This window comes from Sceloporus undulatus, chromosome 6, assembly GCF_019175285.1.
Source record: "Sceloporus undulatus isolate JIND9_A2432 ecotype Alabama chromosome 6, SceUnd_v1.1, whole genome shotgun sequence".
NCBI lineage: Eukaryota > Metazoa > Chordata > Lepidosauria > Squamata > Phrynosomatidae > Sceloporus > Sceloporus undulatus.
This window is the reverse complement of record NC_056527.1, coordinates 139143182-139168201: the sequence shown is the minus strand read 5'-3', so window position 1 is coordinate 139168201 and position 25020 is coordinate 139143182. Positions and strand designations below refer to the sequence as shown.

At 41.0% G+C, this 25020-nt stretch overlaps 1 protein-coding gene across 3 annotated transcripts in view; it reads right to left on the bottom strand.

Moving 5' to 3' along the window:
• The window catches only part of OPCML (opioid binding protein/cell adhesion molecule like), a 916982-nt gene that overhangs the window by 189939 nt on the left and 702023 nt on the right, over nucleotides 1-25020 (bottom strand). For all 3 annotated transcript variants that reach the window (XM_042474623.1, XM_042474624.1, XM_042474622.1), the window contains one exon: nucleotides 11447-11679. In XM_042474623.1, coding sequence (XP_042330557.1) covers nucleotides 11447-11679 — 233 coding nt within the window. The remainder of the gene's footprint in view (nucleotides 1-11446; nucleotides 11680-25020) is intronic.

The following is a 25020-nucleotide window of genomic DNA, read 5'->3' as shown; positions in this document are numbered from 1 at the left end:
ATTTTCAACATAAATATATTCAAAGTGGATAACAAACATCATCCAAAGCAATGTACAATATAAAATGTATTGAAATATGAAAACTATGAAAGCATTAAAGCAGGGGTAAGCAATTATGGAAGGCTAGGGATCTGCATTAGCCCTCACAAACCTTGGAAAATTCTAAATTCACAAAAAAATCTAGCCCCTCTAGGGGCCTTGGGGGCATTTTTGTCATGTTTTAGGAAAAGGAAAGGCCTTTTTAACAACAAGAAGTAAGTAGGAGTCTCACTCACTTTAAAAGATGTCCCTTTGATGGGTACTCTTTCCATGGTAATGGTGCCACTGTGAAAAGTTTCCTATATCAGATATCCACCAACTATAGTCATAGCACTATACACCAAATTACCTATCTTGGGTTTCAGGCAAGACAGTTAGTTTGTCAGGATGATACAACAGCACTTTGCCTGGCTTAATATATGCCTCTCTACTGATTACCATACACTTGAAGAGCAACTATTAAATGTGTGAATTGACTCAACTGAAACATGCTCTGCCTAGTGTGTGGAGAAAGCAACACAAAAGGTTCTGTATCAGCTTCTAGATGGTCTCAGTCACACATACAATGGATACACCCAGCTTAATGCCGTGCAACTCATGGCATGACATGCATGTGTGAACTGGCCTTCCGACTTAATGGGGGCTGACTCCAGTTTTTGAGCAAAATGTCTGTTAGTAGACCTCCTCATTCCACAATAGGCCACCAAGTGGCTTACTTGGTGCCCAAACATACTTATTATTGGCCAACTGTATTTATATTCTACTCTTCTTCTATCGTGAAACTCGAGGTGACATGTATGGCATATTCCCAAGCAGTGGGCAGCAAGTTGGCTCTCAGTCTGCTCTGAGGGCCTGAACAAACAGGTCAAAATAAAGCTGCTTCAGGTCACTTTGGAGATATGCTGTTTAAATGACACACATATCTTAAGAGGCCAGGAGCTGCGCCAAAGCTATGCTCCAGTCCATAGGACTGGAGCATAGCTTTGGTGCAGCTTCCAGCCTCTTAGGACATAACCATCATTTAAACAGCATACCTCCAAAGCAGCTTTATTTTGGCCTGTCTGTTCAGACCCTGAGTTTCTGAGGGAAACTTTAGCTATCCAAGGTACTGAATTTAATTTGAGAATGGGTTTCAAAATGTTTGGGTAGCTCTTTTAAAGCTTAGAACAAAATATTTCAGACCTAGAATGTATGCACTGCCTCACTGACACAGAAGCTATCAATGGCCACTGATTCCAGGCAGTGGCTGGATACCAGATACTGACCAGATTTAGAGGTATTTAGCTTCAGAAATGCAGACTGACTCCACTTTAACTGCCATGGCTCAATGCGATGTAATTCTGGGATTTGTAGTTTTGTGAGATATTTAGTTTCTCTGTCAGAGTGCTCTGGCTTCACAGCAAACTACAGTTCCCAGGATTCCATAAGATGGAGCCTTGGCAATTAAAGTGATATCAAGCTCCATTATTTCTGCAGTGTAGAGCAGCCAAAGCCAGACCATGTGCTCTGATAGCCTGATGTTGTTGTTAGATTTGTTTATACCCCACCATTTTCCCAGTTCAGGACTCAAGGTGACTTACAACAGAGAGAACAAACATAATTAAACATTAACAGCCCACAAAAATTAAAAGCAATTAAACCATGATAAAAGTGAAACCAATTAAAATAAATTAAAACAACAACAACAACCACCACAAGTTCAGTACACTTTATACAAGGCCTATTTTCCCGAAGAATCACGTTTCAAAGGCTTGCCAAAATTAAAAAAAAAAGATTTTTTTAACCTGCTTGTGGAAAGATAGTAAAAAGGGTGTTAATGTAGCCTTTCTGCAAGCAGCCACTGAGAAGCCATTTACATGCTCTGGGGTACTGTTGGAAATGTAACTGATTCAAATGCCAAGATGGAGAAAACAGTTAAAAGAAGGTCATAATGCAAATAACCAGTAATGCTGTTCTGAGGCATCAGAAATGCAAGAGACTGGTCACCATTCAGCAAAGGGATGCAAGTGCCTCGGCAACATATTGTGCTTTACTTTTTCTTATGCTTGTATTTTTACTTCCAAGAATAGCTTGCTTTTTTCTACTTCATGCCCCAGAATGACTTGGCAGGCTTTGGGTAGTATGCATCTTGATTTGGATGGAAGTGTATAAAATTATGCACAGACTGGACAAAGTAGATAAGGAACAGATTTTCTCCCTCTCTCACAAGACCTGTACTCAGGGTTATCCAATGTTGCTGAATTACAGAAGATTCAGGAGGAGAGGGAGCAGGGAGGGAAGATTTCTACAAGCAGCTTATAGTTAAACTATGGAATTGACTACCAAAAGATGTCATGATGGTGACAAGCCTGGATGGCTTGAGGAGAGACAGATGCAGGGAGGTTAGTGCCATCAGTGGGTACTGGTCAGAATGAATATATTGCCTTCAGTATTAGAGTTAATACGACTTTGTGGCACATTGTTGGGAAATGCAAGATGGAGCATGCAGTTCAACTGTTGTCCTGTATGAGGAATTCTCATAGAAAACTGGCTTTCTCTGCTGTGACAATCTTTTTGTGTAACATCCTTCCTTTGGAAACCCAACTGGCACCAGTGTCGGTATCCTTTAGGTGACAAGTTAAAGCATGACATTTTGAGAAAGACTTTGGCCCATGTGTATATTTGTGTGTGCGTTTCATCAGGTTTTATTAGACAAAGAATACTCAGATAGTTTTTCTTCCTCTGAAATATAGCCTACAGCACCTGGTATTCATTACTGGTCTCCCATCCAAGTACTAACCAGAGCTGACCCAGCTTAGCTTCCATGATTTACAAATTGTAAGCCGCTCTGATAGCCTTGGCTGAAGAGCGGGGTATAAATAAATAAATTATTATTATTATTATTATTATTATTAGAGAACATCTGGTGCCTTTAGTATATTTAAGTTTCTTTCTTTGGGACTTTCTCTCCCTCCATTTTTTAACTGTGCACATGATTTTAACTGTTTTAGACTTTCTGCTGTTTTGACTTGATGTATTTGATGTATTTTATTGTTTTTTTCTTCCACTGTTTTAAAATGTGCATATTGTTTTAATTGAGTTACACTTTGAGATCTCATGACAGATGATATTTTTGGCCACTGTGAACAGAATGCTGGACAAGATGGGTCTTTGGTCTGACTGATCATGGCTCAACTCATATTCTTATGATGAGATACATCTCCATCTCTATTCCTATGGTCCAAAACACACTGCAGAAATAATCCAGTTTGAGACAGCTTTAACTGCCTTGGCTCAGTGCTAGGGGATCCTGGGAATTGTAGTTCATTGTGGCACCAGTGCTCTCTGACAGAGAAGGCTAAACATCTCACAAAAGTACAGTTCCCAGAATTTAACTACCAGGGCAATTAAAGCAGTCTCAAACTGGATTATTTCTGCAGTGTGTTTTGGACCTCTGTCTCTTATCTCTATCTCTCTATGAACATAGAGAGGGAGAGGATGTGTTATCCGGTGAAACAAAATTTGCCACTTGCTGTTTTGCTTCAGGTATTTCTTCAACTTCCCCTGACAGCTTGCCCCAACAGTGGCAGCTTCCCAAAATTGTCACATCCATGCGCACTATGCCCAAACTTAATGCATGCAGTCTTATGCCTTTCCTAGTGAACAGTGAAGGTCCACAAATGAAGAATGGTGGAAATGGGGAAGCATGAAATAAGAAGGTTTTGTTGCCTTTATGGTGCTATGAACAGGAACTGTATATAGAGGGAAATGAACTAGCACACTTCATATGTACTCTTCTGCCAAGCTCTGCACTGTAGAAAAGGAACAGGACAAATGTTTCCACAAGTCCAGTTTGGCTTCAGTTACAAGGAACACAGACTGAAGTTCATTTATAAACAATCTCTCTGGAATGAGGCAAAATGGCTATCATTCTGAAGAGGACCAATCATGTAGTCAAGTAGAACATGATCAGATGCTTCCCTGCTCATATTCATATTTATACATATTTCATTCTGGGTTTCCCTTTACTTTTTGTTGGTAGAAGAAGCTGCCAGAAAATGAGCCACATGGAACTGGAAGGGCATATAGGAAGAAGAATGGAGGGAAGTTAAACATGAAGTAAAGTGATGTTGGGGTGTGTGGGGAAGGGAGATAAGCAGGGCCATTAGAGAGGCATGGAAGTTTGAAGGAACAGATCAGGAGGCATTTGTATGTCAGTTTGGACAGTCCACTTCAATGGATTTGGCCTCCATTTGCTACTTCAGCCTACCCTTCAACTGCTCCTTGTAACTGAGATTGTCTTTTTTTTATCCCATGATAACAAAAAAAGTGGTCTTATTTTCTCTTTTAAATACCATGGCCTGAACCATATTTTGTCCTGATGAAAGTACACCCATCAATTCAATGATGTTTGCATAAGTGTTGACTCAGCATTCAGTAACTGATTCAATGGGTCTACTCTAGTTAGGACTAACCAACAGGATTTGCATCACTGTGTGACAATACTGCTTCCAAGCCAGTGTGTTTTACATGCCAGAGGAAGCAGTAAGGCTATCATGCAAAAATCAAAATGCATGATCAGTATATTAGTCTCAAGAGATGAGAATTAAATAACTGCATTTAGGAATATACAAAGATCTCTCTCCTCAAGCATCTCTACCTTGACGATTTCAGTGAAGCAACAACTTCCCATAAAGGGTAGCAGAATGCCATGTAAATATCTTTCATGGCAAAAAGAAAATAAAATCAATAAAATTATAATGCTTTATTATTGTTGTTGGACAAGCTAAGCACAATATAGATAAGGGTTTTGGCTTTCCAAAAGGTCCAGCCTTGCAATCTTGCAATCTAGTTTAATCTTCTGGTGGAAGTCTGTAGCCTCCAGGTTTTTGCCAGGTAAGTTCTAACTGGGGAATAGTGCTTAATAGAAATGCTAACTTAAAGCATGGGTTGGCGATGAGGCCTTCTAGAGAGAAGAAATAATCACATCAGGATTCTCCAAGCATATGGTTCTGGTGCAAGTAAAAACTCTCAGGAGAACCACTGCTGTTGTCAGGAGACAGATTTCAAGCCAGGATGAAAGATATATATATATGCAAAGAAAAAGATTGTCCCTCTGTTATTAGTCCTTGACTTCATAAAACCCAAGGGTTGTCACCAAATGATCAGTCACCAGAGGATAAAAAGACTACAAGATCAGTATTGGTAGCAACATTTTTTCCTCTCTCAGTCACAATCATTTATTAGTGGAATTGTTCCACCAGCAAGCTAAAACTGCTGCACATTCTGCCATCACTGTGCTGTGAAACACATTGAGATGTATTAACACCAGTGTTTGAAAATGTTACTTTTTGGACTGCAACACCCAAGCTCTCCCAGTCAACATGGCCAATGGGCATATCTGCTCTTCAGTGTGCATGTTGTGGTATTGAAGTGCCAATTCAATGTATGTCTTCTGCTCCAATTGTACATGGCTGTAACTTTCTTAAACTTACTCCTAAACATCTTAGCTTGCAGCTGGAAAGACTAGGTAATAGGAACTTATCAAATGGACAAAAAATCCAACTGCACCCCAATAGGATGCATCCAGGTTACAGGATGCAGGCAGGAATTACTGCACGTAATTCAATTTTATCATTTCCCCCAGGTGAGTGCAGCGTGGCTGTATCCCAAGTTCTAGGTGCTCTTTGGAGGCCGATTTTCAAAGTTGGAAAGCTCCTGGCTTGGAAAAGTGGTCTCCAAAGCACATCTGGGATCTGGGCTGCATCTGGGCTGCACTCACCCAGTGGAATCAGTGGCGAATTATGTGCAATATTCCCGCCTGCATCCTGCAACCCAGCTGCATACCATTAGGGTGCAGTCAGGTTTTTTGCCCATGCAATAAACACCATGGTATGGCCTGCACTGGCAATGATTGGCTGACAGGTTGAAAATTCCTGTCTCACATTGTAGAGATCATGGACTATGGCCAGTGGTAACTTATACAAAGTATTCTCTGAACAAATCATATTTTGTTCAAATCCTCACATGTTTATCTAGTAAATCCACATTGGAACCTGTCCCTCAAGTCTCCAACGAGATCTACACTTAATTAATTAGATAAATAACAGTTATGGATGGAGATATTTTTCTCCGATAATGACAGTTGATACTTGCCATGAAGAAAAAACCACCCAAGCAACAAAAAATATCCTACCCATGCCAGGCTTTTGTACAAGGAGTGCAGCTAAAGATAACAAATTATTTGAATGTTTATTTTGGTGAAGTTGTTTCTAAATAGAAAAAAAAAATATGTCAAAGGAAAGATTTCAACCCCCTCCTTTTTCAGATTTACTTATTGCAAAATCAATATCCATCAGCTGTTTGAAATTAAAGGAGAGGTGAGGCCTCAGTTTTATACATGCCTTATTGTACTGCAAGAGCTTTCTACTCAGCCAGATAAATCTTCTTTAAGAGGATTAGGAAACTTTCATTATCTTTATCTAACCTGAACTAACACTAACTCTGAAAAATTAATCTATAGTCTTGGCCGAAACCCGATAGCTGTTGCTAAGAAGCTGGCCCACTGGAGTTGCTTTCTAATTGAAGTGAGTGGGAGGAGAGAAGGCCCATGTCTCTTTAGCACTTGGGGAACGTGGGGCAGGGAGCCGTGGCGGGAGTGGGGAGGAAGAGAAACAAGAACTCCTCATGGGCTGAACTGGTCACATTATTCCTTGTGAATAATTTATCCCCCAGCTTAGGGCATATTTTTTTTCTCTATGAATCATTTATTTGTGAAAGGGGAGGGAAGTTCGCCCTTCTGTCCCATTCTACTAATTATTCATTCAGCTCCAAGGCTAAGGAAACTCAGACTGGTATAACCAAAAACAACCTCCAAAGGGCAACATTACTTTGACTATCACAAAGTCAGGTTCACGTGAAAGTGGGTGCAGAGGTCTTGTTTTTTGCCTCTTTGATCAAAATTTTGGAAAAGCGGGTTACAAATAAACTGTATTATTATTATTATATTATTGTTTCCTTCTGGGGGGGGATAAAAAAAATGTCAGATGAGTAAGGTGTTCACTGATGTATTGCCAGGGAAGGAAGGAAGGAAGGAAGGAAGGAAGGAAGGAAGGAAGGAAGGAAGGAAGGAAGGAAGGGAAAGATAAAGGAGAACCTGTATAAGATTGGCATGAATGGATAGAAATGTAGAAATTGTTATTGTTACTTAGGGCCTGTCTACATGTGTTGGAATACTCTGCCCCCATAATATTCTGCCCCCGAGTTCCACCTGAATTCCCCCTTACCTGCTGTGGGTTTTCACTGAATGGCAGACAGCTGCCTTCCCACAGTCGTTGCAAGCTGTCCAGCACCACCACTGTGGGTACTAGTTGCTCTATGGTCAGAATGAGGCACCCAGCCTCTTTCTGACCTCAGAGCAACTCATGCCCATAGAGCGCCTCAGCAAAGAGTGGGCTGTCGCTGTTTTATGACAGGTTTTCTGGAACAAAAGGTAAGTCTTTTTCATGTGGGACAAGAGGTGGAAACCCCAAATCAGGTCTGGGCATTGGGCTATGTAAAAATACGATAAGAAAAATGTTCATGGAATAATTTTCTAACTGTAAATTGTCTTTAAAAACTGTTTTTGAAAATGTTTTTCGTAAGCAGTTTTCACAAACGTTGTCAGACTGGAAGGAAAGTTGCTTTAAAAACACACACCTTGTTGATTCCTCTAAGAAGAAAATTAATGAAGAATTACATTCCAACAACCCTTCACATTTCTTCAAAGGTCTGGGGTTTGGATATTATGTCACATTAACAGTATATAGCCAGCCTGGGGGGAATTCAGGATTTATAAGGTAATGTAGAAATACTAGCTGGTACCCAGTATTGCAATTACAAATACCTAATATAGAGTTATGGATCCATGACTGATCTGTATTGAGCAAGACTACATAGTCCTGCTGTAAAAAAATATACTGTATAAATGTTGGTAAAATGTATGTTAATGCCACCCCAGCCCAACTTAGGAGTCAGTCAGAAGCAGGACCTGGAAACAATCACCTGCTAGTACCCTGATTAGAAGCTGAGCAGACCTCCGTCACCCGGGGGGGGGGGGAGTTGGTTACAAACAGATGGCATTTAGTTACAAAGACATAACTAAATTACATTAATGGGGTGGAACCAGTCCACTATGCAGTAACTTAATTACACAGACATAACTAAGTTCCCAATGTAGGATATTGGCAAATATTACCATAGTTTCGCCATAGTGGGGAATGTGCAAACATTTGAATCTCGATTTTATGCACGCTCTCATTTTTCCATGATTGTCCCATCCTTCCTGCCTTCCTTCCAGCCCTCCAGCCAATGAAATGAGCAAAACATGCAAAATGAAGTTACTATGAATGGGTGTCTTGTTTGCCCAGGTCAAATGCTTCTAGGGTAGAGGCATTTGTGTGTATGTGTGTGTCATGTGCCTTCAAGTCACCTGTTGACTAACATTGACCCCATCAATTTCATAGGGTTTTCTTTTATAGGGTTAGCCAAGGAATCTTCCAAGGTGGCTTTGCCAGTTCCTTCCTCTAAAATATAACCTACAGCAACTAGTATTCATTGGTGGTCTCCAAAGAGGGATGACACTTCCCCTAAAACAAGGGATGGGAACTTTTCTGGAGTAAGGGAAATTTTCTATCTCCAACTAGCATACCACATCTAGCATACCACAATTCTTTGTTTTCCTTCAGCTTCATAATTGGCAATTGGAGGAGTGTGGGTTTATTGAGGTTTCTTTTTGCTGTTGTAAAGTAGTTATGCGTTTTTCCATGCAGTGGAAGTGGAGAGACTTTGGGTAGAATTTTCAAGCTATTTAAGCCTGGAAATTGTGCTTTAAAAAAAAATACTGTGGGTTCAAGGGGTTTTGGAGGACTGAAAGTGGCTCCCCATTCCTGCCATGTATATTCAGGTTCACGGACATTGGCAGTTTTTGTTGATCCAGATTTTATATCAGAGGTGAAAGTGGCTGCTCTGATACAGAAGACCTTTGATCAATTTGAGTGATCTACCTACGGTGACTCAACTTGGACACAAACTTTGCCATTGTGGGAGGAAAATTTCTGAACAACAACAACAACAACAGACCTGTTGGTTCATTTGAAAAGAAAATTAATGAAGAATTACATTTGTGCCCCTTATATTTCTTCAAAGGTCTGCTGAAAATGGGGGAGTGGGTGTTCTGTAGCTTCAATTTCTATCATTTATTTTAAATGAAGGTCCCCCCCCCTCCTTTGGCACAGAGCCCTCATTATTCTAAGGTTAAAAAAATGGAACATGGCAGCTGGTTTCATTCTACAGGATCATCAACATCATTGGCATCCCATGAACTCAATAGTAAAATCTATCCCAAGTCTACTTAGTGCAATGAAATGTTCCCTTGCACTTGATCTCCCTCAAAGGGGGAGATGCTCCGGGCTCCCCTCTCCTGATGTGAAAACTCTGAGATGTTTCCCTTAGAAAAGACTCAGATACTCCCTCTTTTCCTACCCAACAGCTTGTGTTAAGCTAAGGCAACTCTCTTGCAGCATTATCCCTTGAAGCTCTGTACCAAAAGCCCTTTATGGCCTGCAATGACTTTGACATACTTACACAATCTGTCTTCTTTCTTGCTCTCTCAGCTCTGGAAAGTGATAGCCTTGTTCTGTTTGAGTCTCTTCCTCTACAGCACCTGACAGTTCTTTTATTTTGGCACTGTATTTTCCCCCCAAAGAAAATAATTCTGCTGTCAAGGCCACTAACGTGCCACTGAGGCATTGCTTTCCATATTTAGAAATCTCTCTGTTCCTGTGGAACTTGGACTCTTCTGCCAGGCAGGAGAGACAGAACTGACTCAGAGTGGATTCTACCCTTCTGAGACCCCAAATATTTTCAAAATCTGCCCCAGCTAATCCCTGCTGTTTCATTCCATCAAAGTTTTAAGGTAGAGGTGGGTAATGTTTCTCCACAGAAGGACACTTTGGAAACATAATGAGAGAGCATAAGGGACCTATCTTCAACTAATTTGCTTAAGCATATGTGTATTATGTCAAATTTTATCTGTCACAGAACAGCCCCAAACAAATTCTCTAAGGAGGAAGGAAGTGGTGGCTAGGCAGTATGAAAAGATCTATGACTGTATCAGTCAGGAGAAAGACACAGGAGTAAATTTTTCTGTGTGCATTCTCTTGCAATAAAATATACATAGACATTAGCAAGTGCCGCTTGCAAAACACAAATGGCACCATATTCCCAGCTTAGACTGAAGAGTTCTACTCTCCCAATTCAAGAACTATAGAAGAAGAAACCTTGGGATTCTCTCTTTTATTGCTGGAGTGATGGCTAGGTTGATTGTTTGTCCCAGTTCAACATCAGAGGTTTTGGGGGTGGATGATTATCCCTTGTGAAAGTCAGCAGAGGCATGACATTCAAATGTGATGTGGCTTTTAATACTTATAGTTATTTCCTTTCCTAACAAAACCAAGGCATGTGGTGGGCCAAGGAGCAGCAGAGTGTGCTTGGGAAACAGGCTACTATCTACACATGTGCTAAAAGTGGATCCAAAAATGGCTCCAACAGATGATGCTACCATACTAACCTTGTCATTGTCCCAGGGGCACTCCTAGACACCATTTTAAAGCATGGATCTGTGGTAGAGGAGATTCTAACAACTCTAGTTCCTCTTGGCATAGTATGCATCATGACCTTTGTTAAGAAAGGAAGAGAAGGGAGAAAGCAGCCTTCATTCCCCTTGTAACCCGCACCTGACTCTGTCTTCAAACTCAGTCCCTGTCAAGTGAACCTGAGACACTCTCCTGCCCTTTTCAGCTATTTATTTAGAATGTGATGCCATCTTTGCACAGTTGTTCACTCAAAGGCGCTAGCAAGAATTTAAGAAATGAAAAGTCAAAAATTAAAATAAAACAAGTCTCAAAATACATACAACAGATTTCAAGTCCTGGACTTCTGGGAAGAGCGATAAAATGGCTGTCATACATACACACCCTAACTGTAAAGTTGCGGCAATGTTACAAATCTACAGTGTTACACTGAAATACAGAACTGGGACTCAACTGTTGCTATGCCAAAGGACCTGTTTAGAACTGGGCCACAAATAGCACAGCTGGGTTCTTTCAATCAAACAACACAGACAGAAACCAGTGATTAGCTTTCAAGCTCTTTTGTACTCTCCTGCCAAGACAGTGGACACCACTTGTGTCTAGACAGTACTTGAGTACAAGGTGGAATCCAAAGATTTTGCTATTAAGCAACAGGACAATAAGAAGAAACCATTTGATTCATCAGGTTCTGAACGTCAGCCACCAAGTGTGCCTATTCAAAGCCCCAGGGAACTGAAAACACTGAATGATGTTTTGGTTTGGTTTTCATTTCCTCCACAGCCTCCTCTGAGTCTTACCTTGCACTATAAGATGAACCCGCGATGTCTTTGGATGATTGTCTGTTTGTACAGAGCAGGTGTAAGGGCCTTCATCATATATGTCCACATTATGGATCCTGATGCTGTACTGGGTTTTTGTGTTTGTGATGATAACCACTCGGTCATCTATCGACCACTTATCGTTTCCGGCATAAAGGATTGTGCTCCGGTTGAGCCAAGCTACTCGCGTGACTCTGTCATCCACAGTACACCTAAAAAAGGAAGAACAGAAAAGACAACACTTGTTATTTTTATTATAATATTTATATTTATTTCTATCCCACCTTCCTCTCAGAATTGGGACTCAGGCCAGCTTACTGTTTCAAAAAGCAATACAGTTAAAGTCATACAAAAAGGGAACATTAAAATAGAATGAAACTAGTCACAATATTAAAACACTTTAAATTGTTAGTTAAAAGAACACATGCAATTAAACAGACTGCAAATCTATTGAAAAATAGTACTTTTTAAAACAATAAAGCACACTCAAGCCTGCATTAGGAAACAGCCTAAGTTACAACTGTAATGTTATTACCTATGGGCTGTGCATACCAGTGGGAAAGGCCAGCCTGGGGTGGAGTTGGGCCATGACATCCATATGATGCACACCCCAGCTCCATCCCCAGAGTGGTGTGATGCCATGCTCTGCACCACACATCATGCAGCATCATGACGCACAGCATCACGGCACTCCTCTGGCACTCTATCCACACAACACAGTGCTGAAGAAGCACCATAAAGTTACAGCACCATGGCTATCACACCCTTTGCAGGGCTCAAAAAGGAGCCACTTTTTGTGGCTCCCTTTTGCACCCTGCAAAGGCCAGATTCAGGGTGCAGCATGCAGTTGCCACAGTCCAGAACTGGCTGTAAAAGGGGCAGTCTGCACAGCCCCTTAGTTATTGGGGAAAGAAATTGTGGCAAGGAACCAGTTACTTGTAACTAGTTACTTCAGTGCTCTGTTTCAATCGAAAATGATTCAAAATGGCTGCTCAAATACGATTAGGAATTAGGGATGTAAATAATATTCTCAATTGTCTTGTATTTGCAGAGAAAAGTGTCCCCCATTGAAAAAAAATGGAAATAACTGAGAGCATTTTCACATTTTGGATGGAGGGGAAATTTTGCCAAGGGATGGTTCACATGTGAAAAATACTGTATTTTGCATGGAAACAATTTTTTGCACCAAAAACAAACAAACAAAAATATTTCAAAAAATTTCACATGAAGTCTGGAAAATCATTGCCAAAATGTGCAAATTATTATCTTGACAGTAGAGAGAAAACACATGGTATGTCCTTCCTTCTTGGTTGTGAAAACAAAATGAGTGAATGATTTCACCTTGTAATGAGTTGCTGCATGGTTAGCCTGAATCCACACAGAAAAGGACAAGCTTCAGACAGGCAAATGTAAGTAGCACTAGAAATGCCTTGAAAACCCCAAGGAAAGCATCATACATGCTCCTTGCAGTCTAGATGTCCACCTTGTTTGAACAAATTCAGTCTGGCTTGGATTTTTTTTCCTGCCGGATAGCATCACACCATGGGATTAACAGTTCAGCCTTATCTAGTACAAAGAAAATCATTCAGTTTACAGATGAATTTTGATTCCTGTTTTGGACTGACAACATTGTTTCCATAGATACAAGCAGGTGGCCTGTACCTGTGAGATGTCGGAAGCCCTGAATGACATACTGAGATATACCCTGGGACATTTACCTCTCCAGTACCTTCCAAAGGATTACACCTTGCAGGTTTCTATCTACACTCTGCACACATCTTACTATTGCTTCCCTCTTCTGCCTGGTTTCCCTCTCATCAGTTCAACCCTTCCTTCACAGAGTAACATTCCTCCTTCATTCCACTGCAGAAAGCCTTATTCCCTTTTCTCTCTCTCCAAGCAGCTCTCTCCTGTTCATCTTAATCCTGGGTTGCAATGGCAGCAGCCTGATGTTCAAACATGCAAACCCTCCCTTTATTCAAATTAACTGTGGGAGAGCTAGGCACAGCCTAGTTAAGTTGAGCCCTAGGGGGATTGCAGTCTAGTGGACTATTACTCCCGTCTCAGTTCATTATAATGAATAATAAAGAGATACTTACACACGTTTTTGTTAAATTATTCATTGCATGGACTGGAAAAAATCAGGGCAGTAATATGTAAAACAGACAACTTGCATGTCTGTGTTCATATAAATATCTAGCATAAAGCCCTTCAAGGGACTCGCCAGTCTCCTCATTAAAGATGAAGTACAAGGATCAGGGTTTGAAGAGACAATCAGGATTCCTTCATGCTGACTTTGTACAGAGCGGGAGGAAAAGAAACAACAACTCTGATGTGTAAATTCTGACTTGGTGGAAGGCCAGATTGACTGAATCTTTGGTATCTATCTATGTAGTAAGTGTTAAGGCACTGCGGATCGGCCCATGTGCATCTTGCACTAATAAATAAAATAAGAATTCTCCTTCGAGACAATCCAGACTATGAAACTTCCCAAAGGATTTTGTTATTTGCTTACAATTAATATATTTCCATAGTGTTTTCTCCTCATTGTAAAGGTTAATTAAGCCCACAATAGTTGGTATCCTGCATAGATTAGTCAGAGATTCCTTGTCACAAGAAAGATGGGGTAGAAATAATATTTGAACACATCAAAAAATATTCTTGAAAAACATGGTGTTTTTTTTTTAGTGTTGGGAAGAATCCTGGGCTGATAAGTATCTTTGTAGCTCAGGATTTGTTCGACACAAAATTTGGACATGGTTGTTTTGCATAGAAAACAAAATTTTCAGTGCAGGATACAGCCATTTCTGCTCAGGGATTAATATTTCTATGAAGAAATATTACTTTCTAAGCAGAAAAGGCTATTTGCTCACTGAAAATACAATTTTCTGCACAGTATAAGTACTGAATTGGAAATAATCTTCAGAAACTGTGATTTTTGAAGACTTTCTCACAGCAGGAAGAAAACTGATGAAATTACTTTATGCTTCCTTTGAGAAGATAGTTACTAAAGTTTCCATCCCTATGAGAGAGGTATGAGAGTCTGGATTCATCCTACATACCTGAAACTCTTGTCTCTCTAATTTTTCTGAATTCAAAGAGTTGGAGAGGGGAAATTTTTACTGACTATAGCTTCTGAAACCTAGCAACTACTATGGCTACTGGTCATGCTAGCTGGGTATTCAGAGTCCTTTAAAAAGTAATTTCTTCCAAGAACTAATATTTCAGGGTGCATTGCTTGAACGTTTTCAAGTGCATTTTTAATTTTCAAAGACGGAGCCATGTTAGTCTCTTGCAGCATAAAGAGGAGGAATGGAGGGATAGAAGGGGAAAGGAGTGTGACAGCATCTTTAAGACTAACTGGATTTAATTTTAGTTTGTGCTTTCATGGATATACACCCATTTCTTCAGCACTTGATCTGAAAAAGTGGGTTTACATTCATGAAAGCTCATGCTAAAATGAAAACCAGTTAGTCTTAACAGTGCTGCCACATTCATTTTAACCTTTATCATTGAAAGAACATTTCCTAAATATTAATGTGATTTGAAACTGAAGTTTGTGTCCTCTGTTCCCTTTTGTATGTGAGGTAAGAGAGAGAGACAGGGGGAGGAGGAATAGGTCTACACTGACCAGAATACTCTGGGTACCCCCAGAATATTCTGGCCCTGAAGTTGCCTTGACTTTATCCCATTATCTGCCCGTTTCAGAGCAATAGTGGTAGGTTGTGCCACTGTGCCACCTACTGCTGCCAGAAATCATTCCTGCTAAGGCCAAAACTGAGGTGGCCAGCATTGATCACATGGCTGGGTGTCTTGTTGTGACCTCAGGGAAATCACTTATGCCAGCACCATTGGGTGGCACCACAGGATACTGTAGACAAATGTCCACCATTTCCCCAGAGTACTTTAGATTTTCTGAAAAGATCTGGATCAAATGCTTAGTTATTGGAAAGGCTGTTAAGGGAGGCATGGCCCAGATTCCCTGCAGGGCTGCCCTTCCCATGTATGGACAGTCTGCAGGCATCAGAATAAAACAACTTGAGGCAGGAGGCACAGCGAACAGCTCAGGTAGACATACCCAAAGAGACACATCCAGGCAGCTCAGCCATTGTGCTTTATGCCTCAGTTAAGATCTGACCCTGGATTCTCATAGTTCAAGTCCAGGACTGTGACCTGAACACTATGATGTTTCAGTTTATTGACCCCAACCCATAAAGAAATTATGACAAGTATGTATTCATGCTTATACACATTGAATCTGACAGATGCTAGAAGGAAAATGTATAGAAACATTTGCTAAGCAATGAACTCTCATGAGATACTGTTTGAAACTAGACTCAATCATGTTTATACAGCCACTGGAACTAGTGGAACTGAATTTAGTTGTGACTAATGTTCCCCAATGATTTCCATGGCTCCCTTTTCTAAGGCCAAGATACTATATGCTTTCTGTTTAGCACACATACACACATACTTATTCCCAATTGAACAGAATTACGATAAAGTCTCCAGCAAGCAAAGAGGTGAAAAGACATCTTCAAACTATTTATATAATGCAGGCATGCTGTGACAAAGCTGAATAATAAAACCAAGGCAGGAGGCTTCTCCTAGAAGGGATCAAATTAAGAGCAAAGGCAAATCCACATTAACATTCTCTTACAGCTCCCAGTCCATCTCCAAAGTAATCATGCTACTGTAAAATACACAAGGAGAAGAGAAATAAATCTACAAAGTTCCAGGAGGAATGGAAACAGTCATGGTGGTGGGTGCAATATTTTTGTGTGTGGATAGTAAAATACCTTTAAAAAATATCCCCTAAATATGTCTTCTGCAGAGCAGATTCACATGGAAGAAAGAGTCTCAGTTGTAATGCCATCTAAAAATTCATGATGCCCTAAAGGACCAAAAGCCATCAAGGCTTGAATGCACATGTAGCAGCCATGTTTCTGAAACCAAGCAACTGTTTGTGGTCAGTATGCAGGTCTCTTTGAATCATGAAAGAAAAGAGATGATAAAGACCTGAGAATTAGTAGAAATCGTAAGAGGCAAAATTGATTCAGTTCAATGAATTTAATTCAGTTTACTAAGAAATGACTTAGTTCATACTTCCCATACATATATGTATAAACTTGACTTTAATGTGGCTATGTCCCTGAGTCAAAGGAGATTAAGATCTAGCACACTTTGATCCTCATTTCTGTGTACATACACTTTTTTTAGGGGCGAGGGGGCTCTTTTTATTCAACAGGACAGGTCTGCTGGCAGATCACAGAAGACATTTCTGCCTAATCCCAACTTCTTCAAACCAGTGTAACTTTCAGATAGGATTGTCCTGGTAATGGCATTCAGAAACCTGAGAGACTTGCTACTAAACTACCATACAAACAAGTTGCATTCCTGGTCTTGGTCTGGTCTAAGGCTACACATGTGCCTTGGTTGAAGGCACCCTGGGAATTCACGTATGCGACCTTGAGTTTCATAATGAAAGGAAGGCAGGATATAAAGCCCTACATGGCTTGGGTCCGGGTTACTTACGGGAACGCATCTCCCTATACAATCTGCTCCACACTCTTAGAACAAGTGGGAAGAACCTGTTGGAGATACCAGCATCCAAACATGTTTCTACTTCCCAAAAGGCATTCGGTATAGCTGCCCCTAGACTATGGAATGTTCTCCCAGAGGAGACCCGCCTTGTCACATCCTTGGAAACTTTCAAGAAGGCAGTAAAGACAGAGCTCTTTCACTGTGCATACCCTCCTGACCTCCTATGAAGACCACTAGTATGGAACGAGAGCAGCTGACACTGTGATTGATTGATATTTTATGTTTTTATGTATCTATCCTTTTATATTCTTATTTTTTATATTTTTAGCTGTGGTTTTAATTGTACAGTAACTAATGCTGCAATATTCTAAGTGTAATTTTAACTCTGCTGTGATCCCACCTTGATCCATTGGGAGAGGCAGGAAGATAGAAATAAAAATTATTATTATTATTATTATTATTATTATTATTATTATTGTAGTCAATAAATAATAAAACTTGGACAGCCATGAATGCCAATCTGGCAAACAGCAACAGAAACAATGGCCTGTTACAGACTGCCCAAAATAAAGCTGCTTCGGGTCTCTTTAGAGGTATGCTGTTTAAATGATGCATGCACCCTAAGAATCCGGAAGCTGCACCAAAGCTGCAGTCCAGTGCTTATGACTGGAGTGTGGCTTTGGTGCGACCTCCAGACTCTTAGGACCCATGCATCATTTAAATAGCATACCTCCAAAGAAGTCCGAAGCAGTTTTATTTTGGCAGTCTGTAACAGGCCAATATATCCTCCAACAGTCCTGATTTGACCAGATTAATCCTCTGTCGTCCCACTTTTACAGCTGCTTTTAAAATATCCTGGTTTCTCTCTCCTCTTCACACTTTCCCCCTTTGCCTTCACCTTCAGTTGCTGCAAACTGAGTTCAGATTACAAAAGTAGTTTGCACTCATTTAACTCAGTCGGGAGGAGAGGGAGGAGAGGAGTAGTTGAACTCGTCTTTCCCAGTAGGCTCACACAAAAGCAAGCTGATGCAGCCTCTCTCAGTTGGTTTGTTCTTCATTATTAACTTTTGCCATTTTGACCATGCTCTGTTGTTGCTTGGCCACACATGTCCCTGTTTTCATCTGTGAAATGATGCAGAGTATGCAGCAGCAGCAGCAACAACAAAAGTCAGTTATGTTCAGGTACATTTGCCATAATATAGGGGCTGAAGAGACAACTCCTTTGGAGTGGCTTGTCAGCTCCCCTTTGATTGTCAGATTGGGGGCACAGCAAACGCACACCACAGCACCAATCTTGCAACTTGCTGTCTTAAAAAGAACTGCAAAATGCTGCTCATTTTCAAACTGGCAAAAAGCCGGCCTTGCTACCTTGGCAGTGCTTTTGCTCTGTTTCTTCAGCGCAACGTATAAATGCTGCACACAGGAGCATACCCATGCTACCTGCTGTCTGGTTGTGCAGGTGGCATAATGGCAGCTTGGGGGTGGAGTTGGGGTGTGTGGCAAACGGCTGCCATGCCCCCACTCTACCCCGACACTGGCCCTTTTTGGCCAGTCTGTAAACCCCATAGTCTCTGTCGCCCATGCCAGTCAGCAACCTGCAGTTTTGATGGATGTTCCACTCTACAGCTTGCCTAACTATAACAGAACAGTTACTGTAGCCTCCATGAGAGTTATTTCAAAAATTCCCCATACCCTGGCATATTTCTGCTATAATCGATTACCAGGACACCATTTCACCTGTAGATCCCCCCCCCCGGTATCTTAAGGTCAGTCAGAATGAGGGTTGTAGACATTATATCTAGTAATTGCTTTCTTTGCTTGTTTGCTTCTAAGGGGCTAATAACTGGGTAGCTTCTTCTTGTGGTTATTCTGGTTATGCAGTTATTTCATTCCAGGAGATTGGGATGGAGCAGGAAGGAGAGGGAGAGTGAGGAAGAGAAGATTTATTTGTAATGATCAGAAATAAACACAGCTCCTCAGAAGTAAACAGCAAAGAACAGAACCTGGCTGGGCTCCCAACTCGTTATAGATGCAAATGAGGAACAGGCCATCAGAACATGAGGTCCCACTAATCCTTTCTCAACAACGTAAATCGTCATATTAGCTTCTAGTACAATGACAGATGTGGCATGTAACATCAGGTTTAATACAATAGGTCCTAGAGGGAAGGACGGTGTCTGTCAGGCTTCCGCCTTTGTCACCGCTGATATTTATTCATGGTGATGAGGACAGAAGGCTCTTAGCTTTAGCTTCCAATCCCTTCTGTTGGCACCGCTGCTGCTAAAACAGCCATGGGTCTATCCGTCCATTTCTTGGCAAGTGTTCTTTCAAGTTCGCTTTCTCTAACTTGCTGGCTCTTCCCTTATCAGCTGTGTAAAGGCCTGATATTTCAAGTAGAGGAAGACGGTCATTTATTCCAACCATGTAAAGTATTGGAATTCGACCAAACTTTTCTGGGTAGCTAGCTCTAGCTGAAGATCTCAGGAAGCTCACTGTCTTTACAATATGGGAGATGACATTTTAAAAGGCAGAATAAGTAGACCCAGTTGAAAGGCTGAAAAATCAGAGGCAAAAGATAGATCTGGTACACAGGTTTTGAAGTTGTCTATCTGGGAAATGTTATGTAAGAAAAGCAAAACAGGTGGAGGGAGAACTGTAGATAAATCTGGACATAAAGCATAATTTACTGGATACCTGATTTTAAGTTCATCCCTGAGCCGAAAGTGGTTTGGATAGAACACAGACTTAGCTGGCCTAGAATCAACTTAGCTGGTTTTCAGCCACCTTTGTGACTTAGTATTGCACTCTCAATCCATTATTCTATTGAGTGATGATAGAGCACATCTTCCACAACTACATCCATGCTTCGGCTTTACTTCTGGGTTTCATTGGGACACTGACAATAGTGCAACACTGTTCATTGACACCACAGAGATTATCGCAATGTTTAAAAATGTGACTTACCTCTCTCATTTTGTATTCTCATTCATGATGCAGCCAGGTATTATTGAATTATATGAATCTCTCTCAGAACATAAGGAAAAAAAACAAATGAAAGGTTTGGTGGCATGCTTTCTTCCTCATATAGATATGGATATTCTGGATTTGCTACCGTCGCTGCCTCCAAGCAAAAATCCAGCTAAAATTCACCCTCAACTGGCCTCTTTTCACTTTCATGAGCTTCCTGGCTCCCCCCCCCCCTTGACTGCCAAACTTCAACTGAACAGTGCTTGGGAGTATTCCTGCCTAGTGACTACTTGGTTATATGGTCAATCCTGATGCTATAAAACTGGGGTTGGGCAAGGCAGAAGGTGTCTTTGCCCAAGGCAGTACAGGATAAAATAAAATTAAACTTCTCACAAGATTGCAACAATTTAAAACAATTTTGTAATGAAGCAAAGCAGTTAAGACACTACGATATAAAACAATGCAATACAGTCTTATCAAATATTTTCTTCAAAGCCTTCAATTCTAATACCTTGTCTGAAATGTTTTAAAAATATGTTTTCACCTGCCAGGAAGGAGGGAGCCATTCTAATCTCCCTACGGAAGTTGTTCCAAAGTTTAGGGCCAACCACCAAGAAGGTCCTGTCTCATGTTCCAACCAAATGCAGCCATGTGTTGGGACTAAAAGAAGGATTCTCCTGTAGATATCAGGGTCAAAGCCAGCACTTTCAAGTGTGAGAAATACTTGATGTATAGCCTCAACTCGACTCAGGCTTGCATCCTTCCGAGGAGGTCGCTAAAATGAGTACCCAGACTGTTGGGGGCAAATTAGCTTACTTGCTAATTAGCTTACTTGCTGTTCACCGCTATGATCTTTGGAATAGCAGTATATAAATAAATAAAACAAATTAATTCATGACAGCTCTACAATACCCATAGCTTCCTTCCAAGGAAGATGTAATCAAGATTTGATTTCAGGAAACATAAGACCAGTCTTAACTTCCAAAACCATTTATCGATGCCAAAATAATATAGTCAGCCCTCTGTACTCAGATTCTTTATCCATGGATTCAACCATTCACAGCTTGAAATATTCAAAACAAATATATGTTCCCAAAAACAAACTTTAATTTTGCCAATTTATCTGTCCTGCTTACCTCTAGAGGGCAACACAGCAGGGAATATACAAAGGAATAGTCCAGAGTCCAGTCCAAAGGTCACACAATACCAGTCAGTCAGTCACAGCAGAGGCAAGAGCATAGTCACAAAGCAAGTCCAGGGGCAAGATAACCAGAGTCATGAATCAAAGAACAAGGCTACAAGACTGGTTGTCAGCTGCAAAGAATCTCTGCAGCTAGAAGTCTTTTAAAAGGCCTCTGCTTCTCTCAGCTGAAACTTATTAGCTTGGCTTCTAGCCTGGAAGAATGCCTCAAAGACTCCTTGACCTGTCTTCACTCCACAGGTCCTGGCAACTGCAGCCTAAAGTCCATAGAGGAGTCTGTTTCTCCTTCAGCAGCATCTTGAGCCTGTTCTGGGACTGTTGATCCAGATCTGCCCCAGATCTGCCCCAGTCTCAGCCTCCTCCATGTGTTCAGGGTCTCGGTCTTCTGACTGTGCCTTTAAGTCAGGCCCAGGGGACCATGACATTATAGAAGAGACACCATTTTTCTACATCACTGTATATAACTACATCACTACCTATTGGGACTTGAGTATCCACGGATTTTGGTATCCATGTGGGAGGGGGTACTGGAACCAAACTCTAGCAGATACCAAAGGCTGAATATACTAGAGGATATGGCAAATATTTTTTTAACAAAATGAGAGTTATCACTGATTAGATATGGAATGCCTTTCCTTCACCACTGATTAACCACACAATAAGTCATTACATGTTTCTGACATTGAAATATGTGCTTCTCTAGGTTGTATTTGGGCACACTGAATTAATTGCATTACTTTTTTAAATCAAATCCAAAATTTACTTTCTCCAGTACCCTACTCCTCAGTCAGTCTCCCTCTTTCCTTCACTTAGGAGACATCTAGATGCAGGCTTCTGTATACAGCCCTGCAAGAGAGCTGTATATAACCTTGTTAATAATTGTATTGGGGGCTATACAGATAGGTGGCATGCAGCTACCCCTTTTGGCCCTGGATCAGTGCTGCAGCAACCACATGCAGTGGCACCAATCCAGTCGATGGAGGGAGCAAAAGGAAGCTGCCCCAAGCAGCTCCCTGGAAGGGGTGTCATAGGCCTGCCAGCACACCATGATGATAGCCCTTGCATGCTACACCATTTGGGTGCTGTACCACAGTGGCATAATCATGACATGTGCCGTCTAAATGTGCATGCACCAAAATGGCGCCATGGGGGCAGGGTCATGGCATCAAGCGTGTGGACGCTATGCCGTGACTCCACCCACAGGCTGGCACATAGTGCTGGTCTGTATCCCCCCCCCCCCCCTTAGTTACCAGCACTTGAATCTACTGCTCAAAGCTCAAAGTACAGGAGTTTGACTCCCAAAACTCTTGATCTTTTCATTTTCCAGTTTATGCATCAGCCACAAAAGCTAAGGTGGTTCAGATCTGACTTTATAGGACACTTTTTGTTAAATTAAATATAGTGACTGCATGAAGAAGAAGAAAAAAAACTGTGGCCCATATCCTGAGTTTTAGCATCCAGTGCTTCAAATCTGAATCAGGATTTGTGTCCATATCCTTTTTTTTTTAAAAAAAAAATTACAGAGAAGGTGGGGGGAGAAGTGACAGACCAGCATCAAAAGTATGCACCAAGTATTTGCCTTGCCTAGGAATTTGTCTGCCTCCTTTCAACACAATAAAAAGTAAGTTGCTGGATGGACAGAGGGTAAAGTTGCATTCCATGGCCCAGCCAAAGGAGCAGGTGAAGTAGCAAGTAAAAGACACCCACAGAGAGAATTAAGGAGACTGATTAAGGGACATGATCCAGCAAAATGTCCTCTTCATTGCAGCCCACTGTTTGCAGAATCATGCACTCGCTGAACAGCAGCCTCAATCAGCTGGCTGTGTAAGAATTCAATCAGTGCTAATCTAACACAATGCACCACCTGCTCCCTGACTGATTTCTAGTGTTCTTCAATCAAAAGGAGGGAAGGGAGGGGGGAAGCAAAGAGTTTATTGCCAGCAGTGTTAGCAGACTTGGAAAATTCAAGAACCTGAGGCCCTCTTGTCTTTGATTTTTTATAAATTGTCTTCAGCCTTTGAAGGGGACGGCGGGAGGGAGAGGGAAATACAAAGAGCACAGAATGAAAGATTCAGTGCGATGCCAGCTCGCTCTGTAATTAAACGCCAGTAATTAACAAGTGTTAATACCAGGCTGTGGCTACTATGAATCAAGCATCTTGCTTTAGAATGTGTCTTCTTCCTTCCTAGTTTAGCAGAAAAAGCTGTAGGTGGAAACTACAAATTGGTACATCATACTCACAATTATTCCACCTGGTTTAAAAGGGGGGCAGGGCAAGACATTAGGGGAAAGGCACCAAAAAAGGTACTTGGAAATATGGAGGAGTTGAACAGAAGTACTATTTGCAACTGAGAAGGCTAGGGTCATGCACAAATCCACAAACTTTAACGTCATGACAAGCATGCTCTATGGATCGAACTAGATCATACACTGCAGAACCTATGACCCATGCCCACAGGTTTTGTTTTTGTTTTGTGCAGCAAATTCCATTTATCCAAATGGAAACTTAGATTGAAATAAATAACCATATGAAGAAATGGTTAAATATCCAGTTTGGTCACATTTACTGTGGATGATGAGAACTGTGGTCTAACACATCTGGTAGGTCTGGGATCAGGGAAGGCTAATTTACTGGATTACACTGTAAGGACTCTTTAAAAAGACTTTGGCTGCATCTGCACTGGAGAAATAATCCAGTTTGAAACCACTTTAACTGCCATGGTTCAATGCTATGATTTCTGGGAACTGTAGTTTCGTGAGATATTTAGCTTTCTCTGTCAGAGAGCTCTGGTGCCACAACAGGCTACAAATCCCAGAATTCCATAGCATCAAGTCATGGCAGTTAAAGTGGTATCAAATTGCATTATTTCTACAGTGTGGTTACAGCTTTAGAGAAAATTTCTGAGATTTCAGGGTATGCCATCTAATGGTAAACTTCGACAAACACACATGTGCCAAAGAAGGTTGAAAAATGAGCTCTGCAATCCTGGGAGAAGTCTGGCTGCCTCTGCACTGCAGAAATGATCCATGTTGGCACCACTTTAACTGCCATGGATTGATGCTATGGAATTCTAGAAATTATAGTTTCATGAGATATTTAGCCTTCTCTATCAGAGCTTTGGTGCCACAACAAAATACAGTTGTTGTTATTATTATTATTACTATTATTATTATTAACCTTTATTTATATAGTGCTGTAAATTTACACAGCGCTGTACATACAATCTTTTAGTTAGACGGTTCCCCAAATTCCATAGCATGGTGCAATGGCAGTTAAAGTGGTGTCAATATGGATTATTTCTGCAGTGCGGATACAATCTCAGTGAAATCCTTTCACCCTGCCCCCTAGTTTGCTTTTTTTCTTCTGTTCAGAAACAATATAGAAGATTTTGAGAGGTCCTTTGGTGCACAACTCTATTTTAAACAACACATTGATATGCAACATATGATTTGTCCCTTAATAAATTCAGCTCAAATGTCCCATTCCTACCCATCTCCAATTATTGCTAAAGATGTATTTCATGCTAGGATCCCAAGTTCCAATCTCTCTAACTCTTAAATGAAATGGAGAAGTTTCAGCCATCAAGGGAATAAGTCTCAGGGTCTTGGCGGCTTGCCCAGAAGGATTATTATACAGCAGGTTGGGTTCTGTTGTAATTATCTCCCAAACAGCTGGACTAGTTGGATAAACTCTCTGTATCTTAATACATGATGCAAGAACAGCCATGGAGAATTAAACTGCAATAGTAGATTGTCTGGGCAGATAGGCAGAAGTGGAAAGCTTAGATAGAAGTTTTTCCTAAGCTTTAAACTTTGGAGTAGTTGGGAGCATTAACTGTCC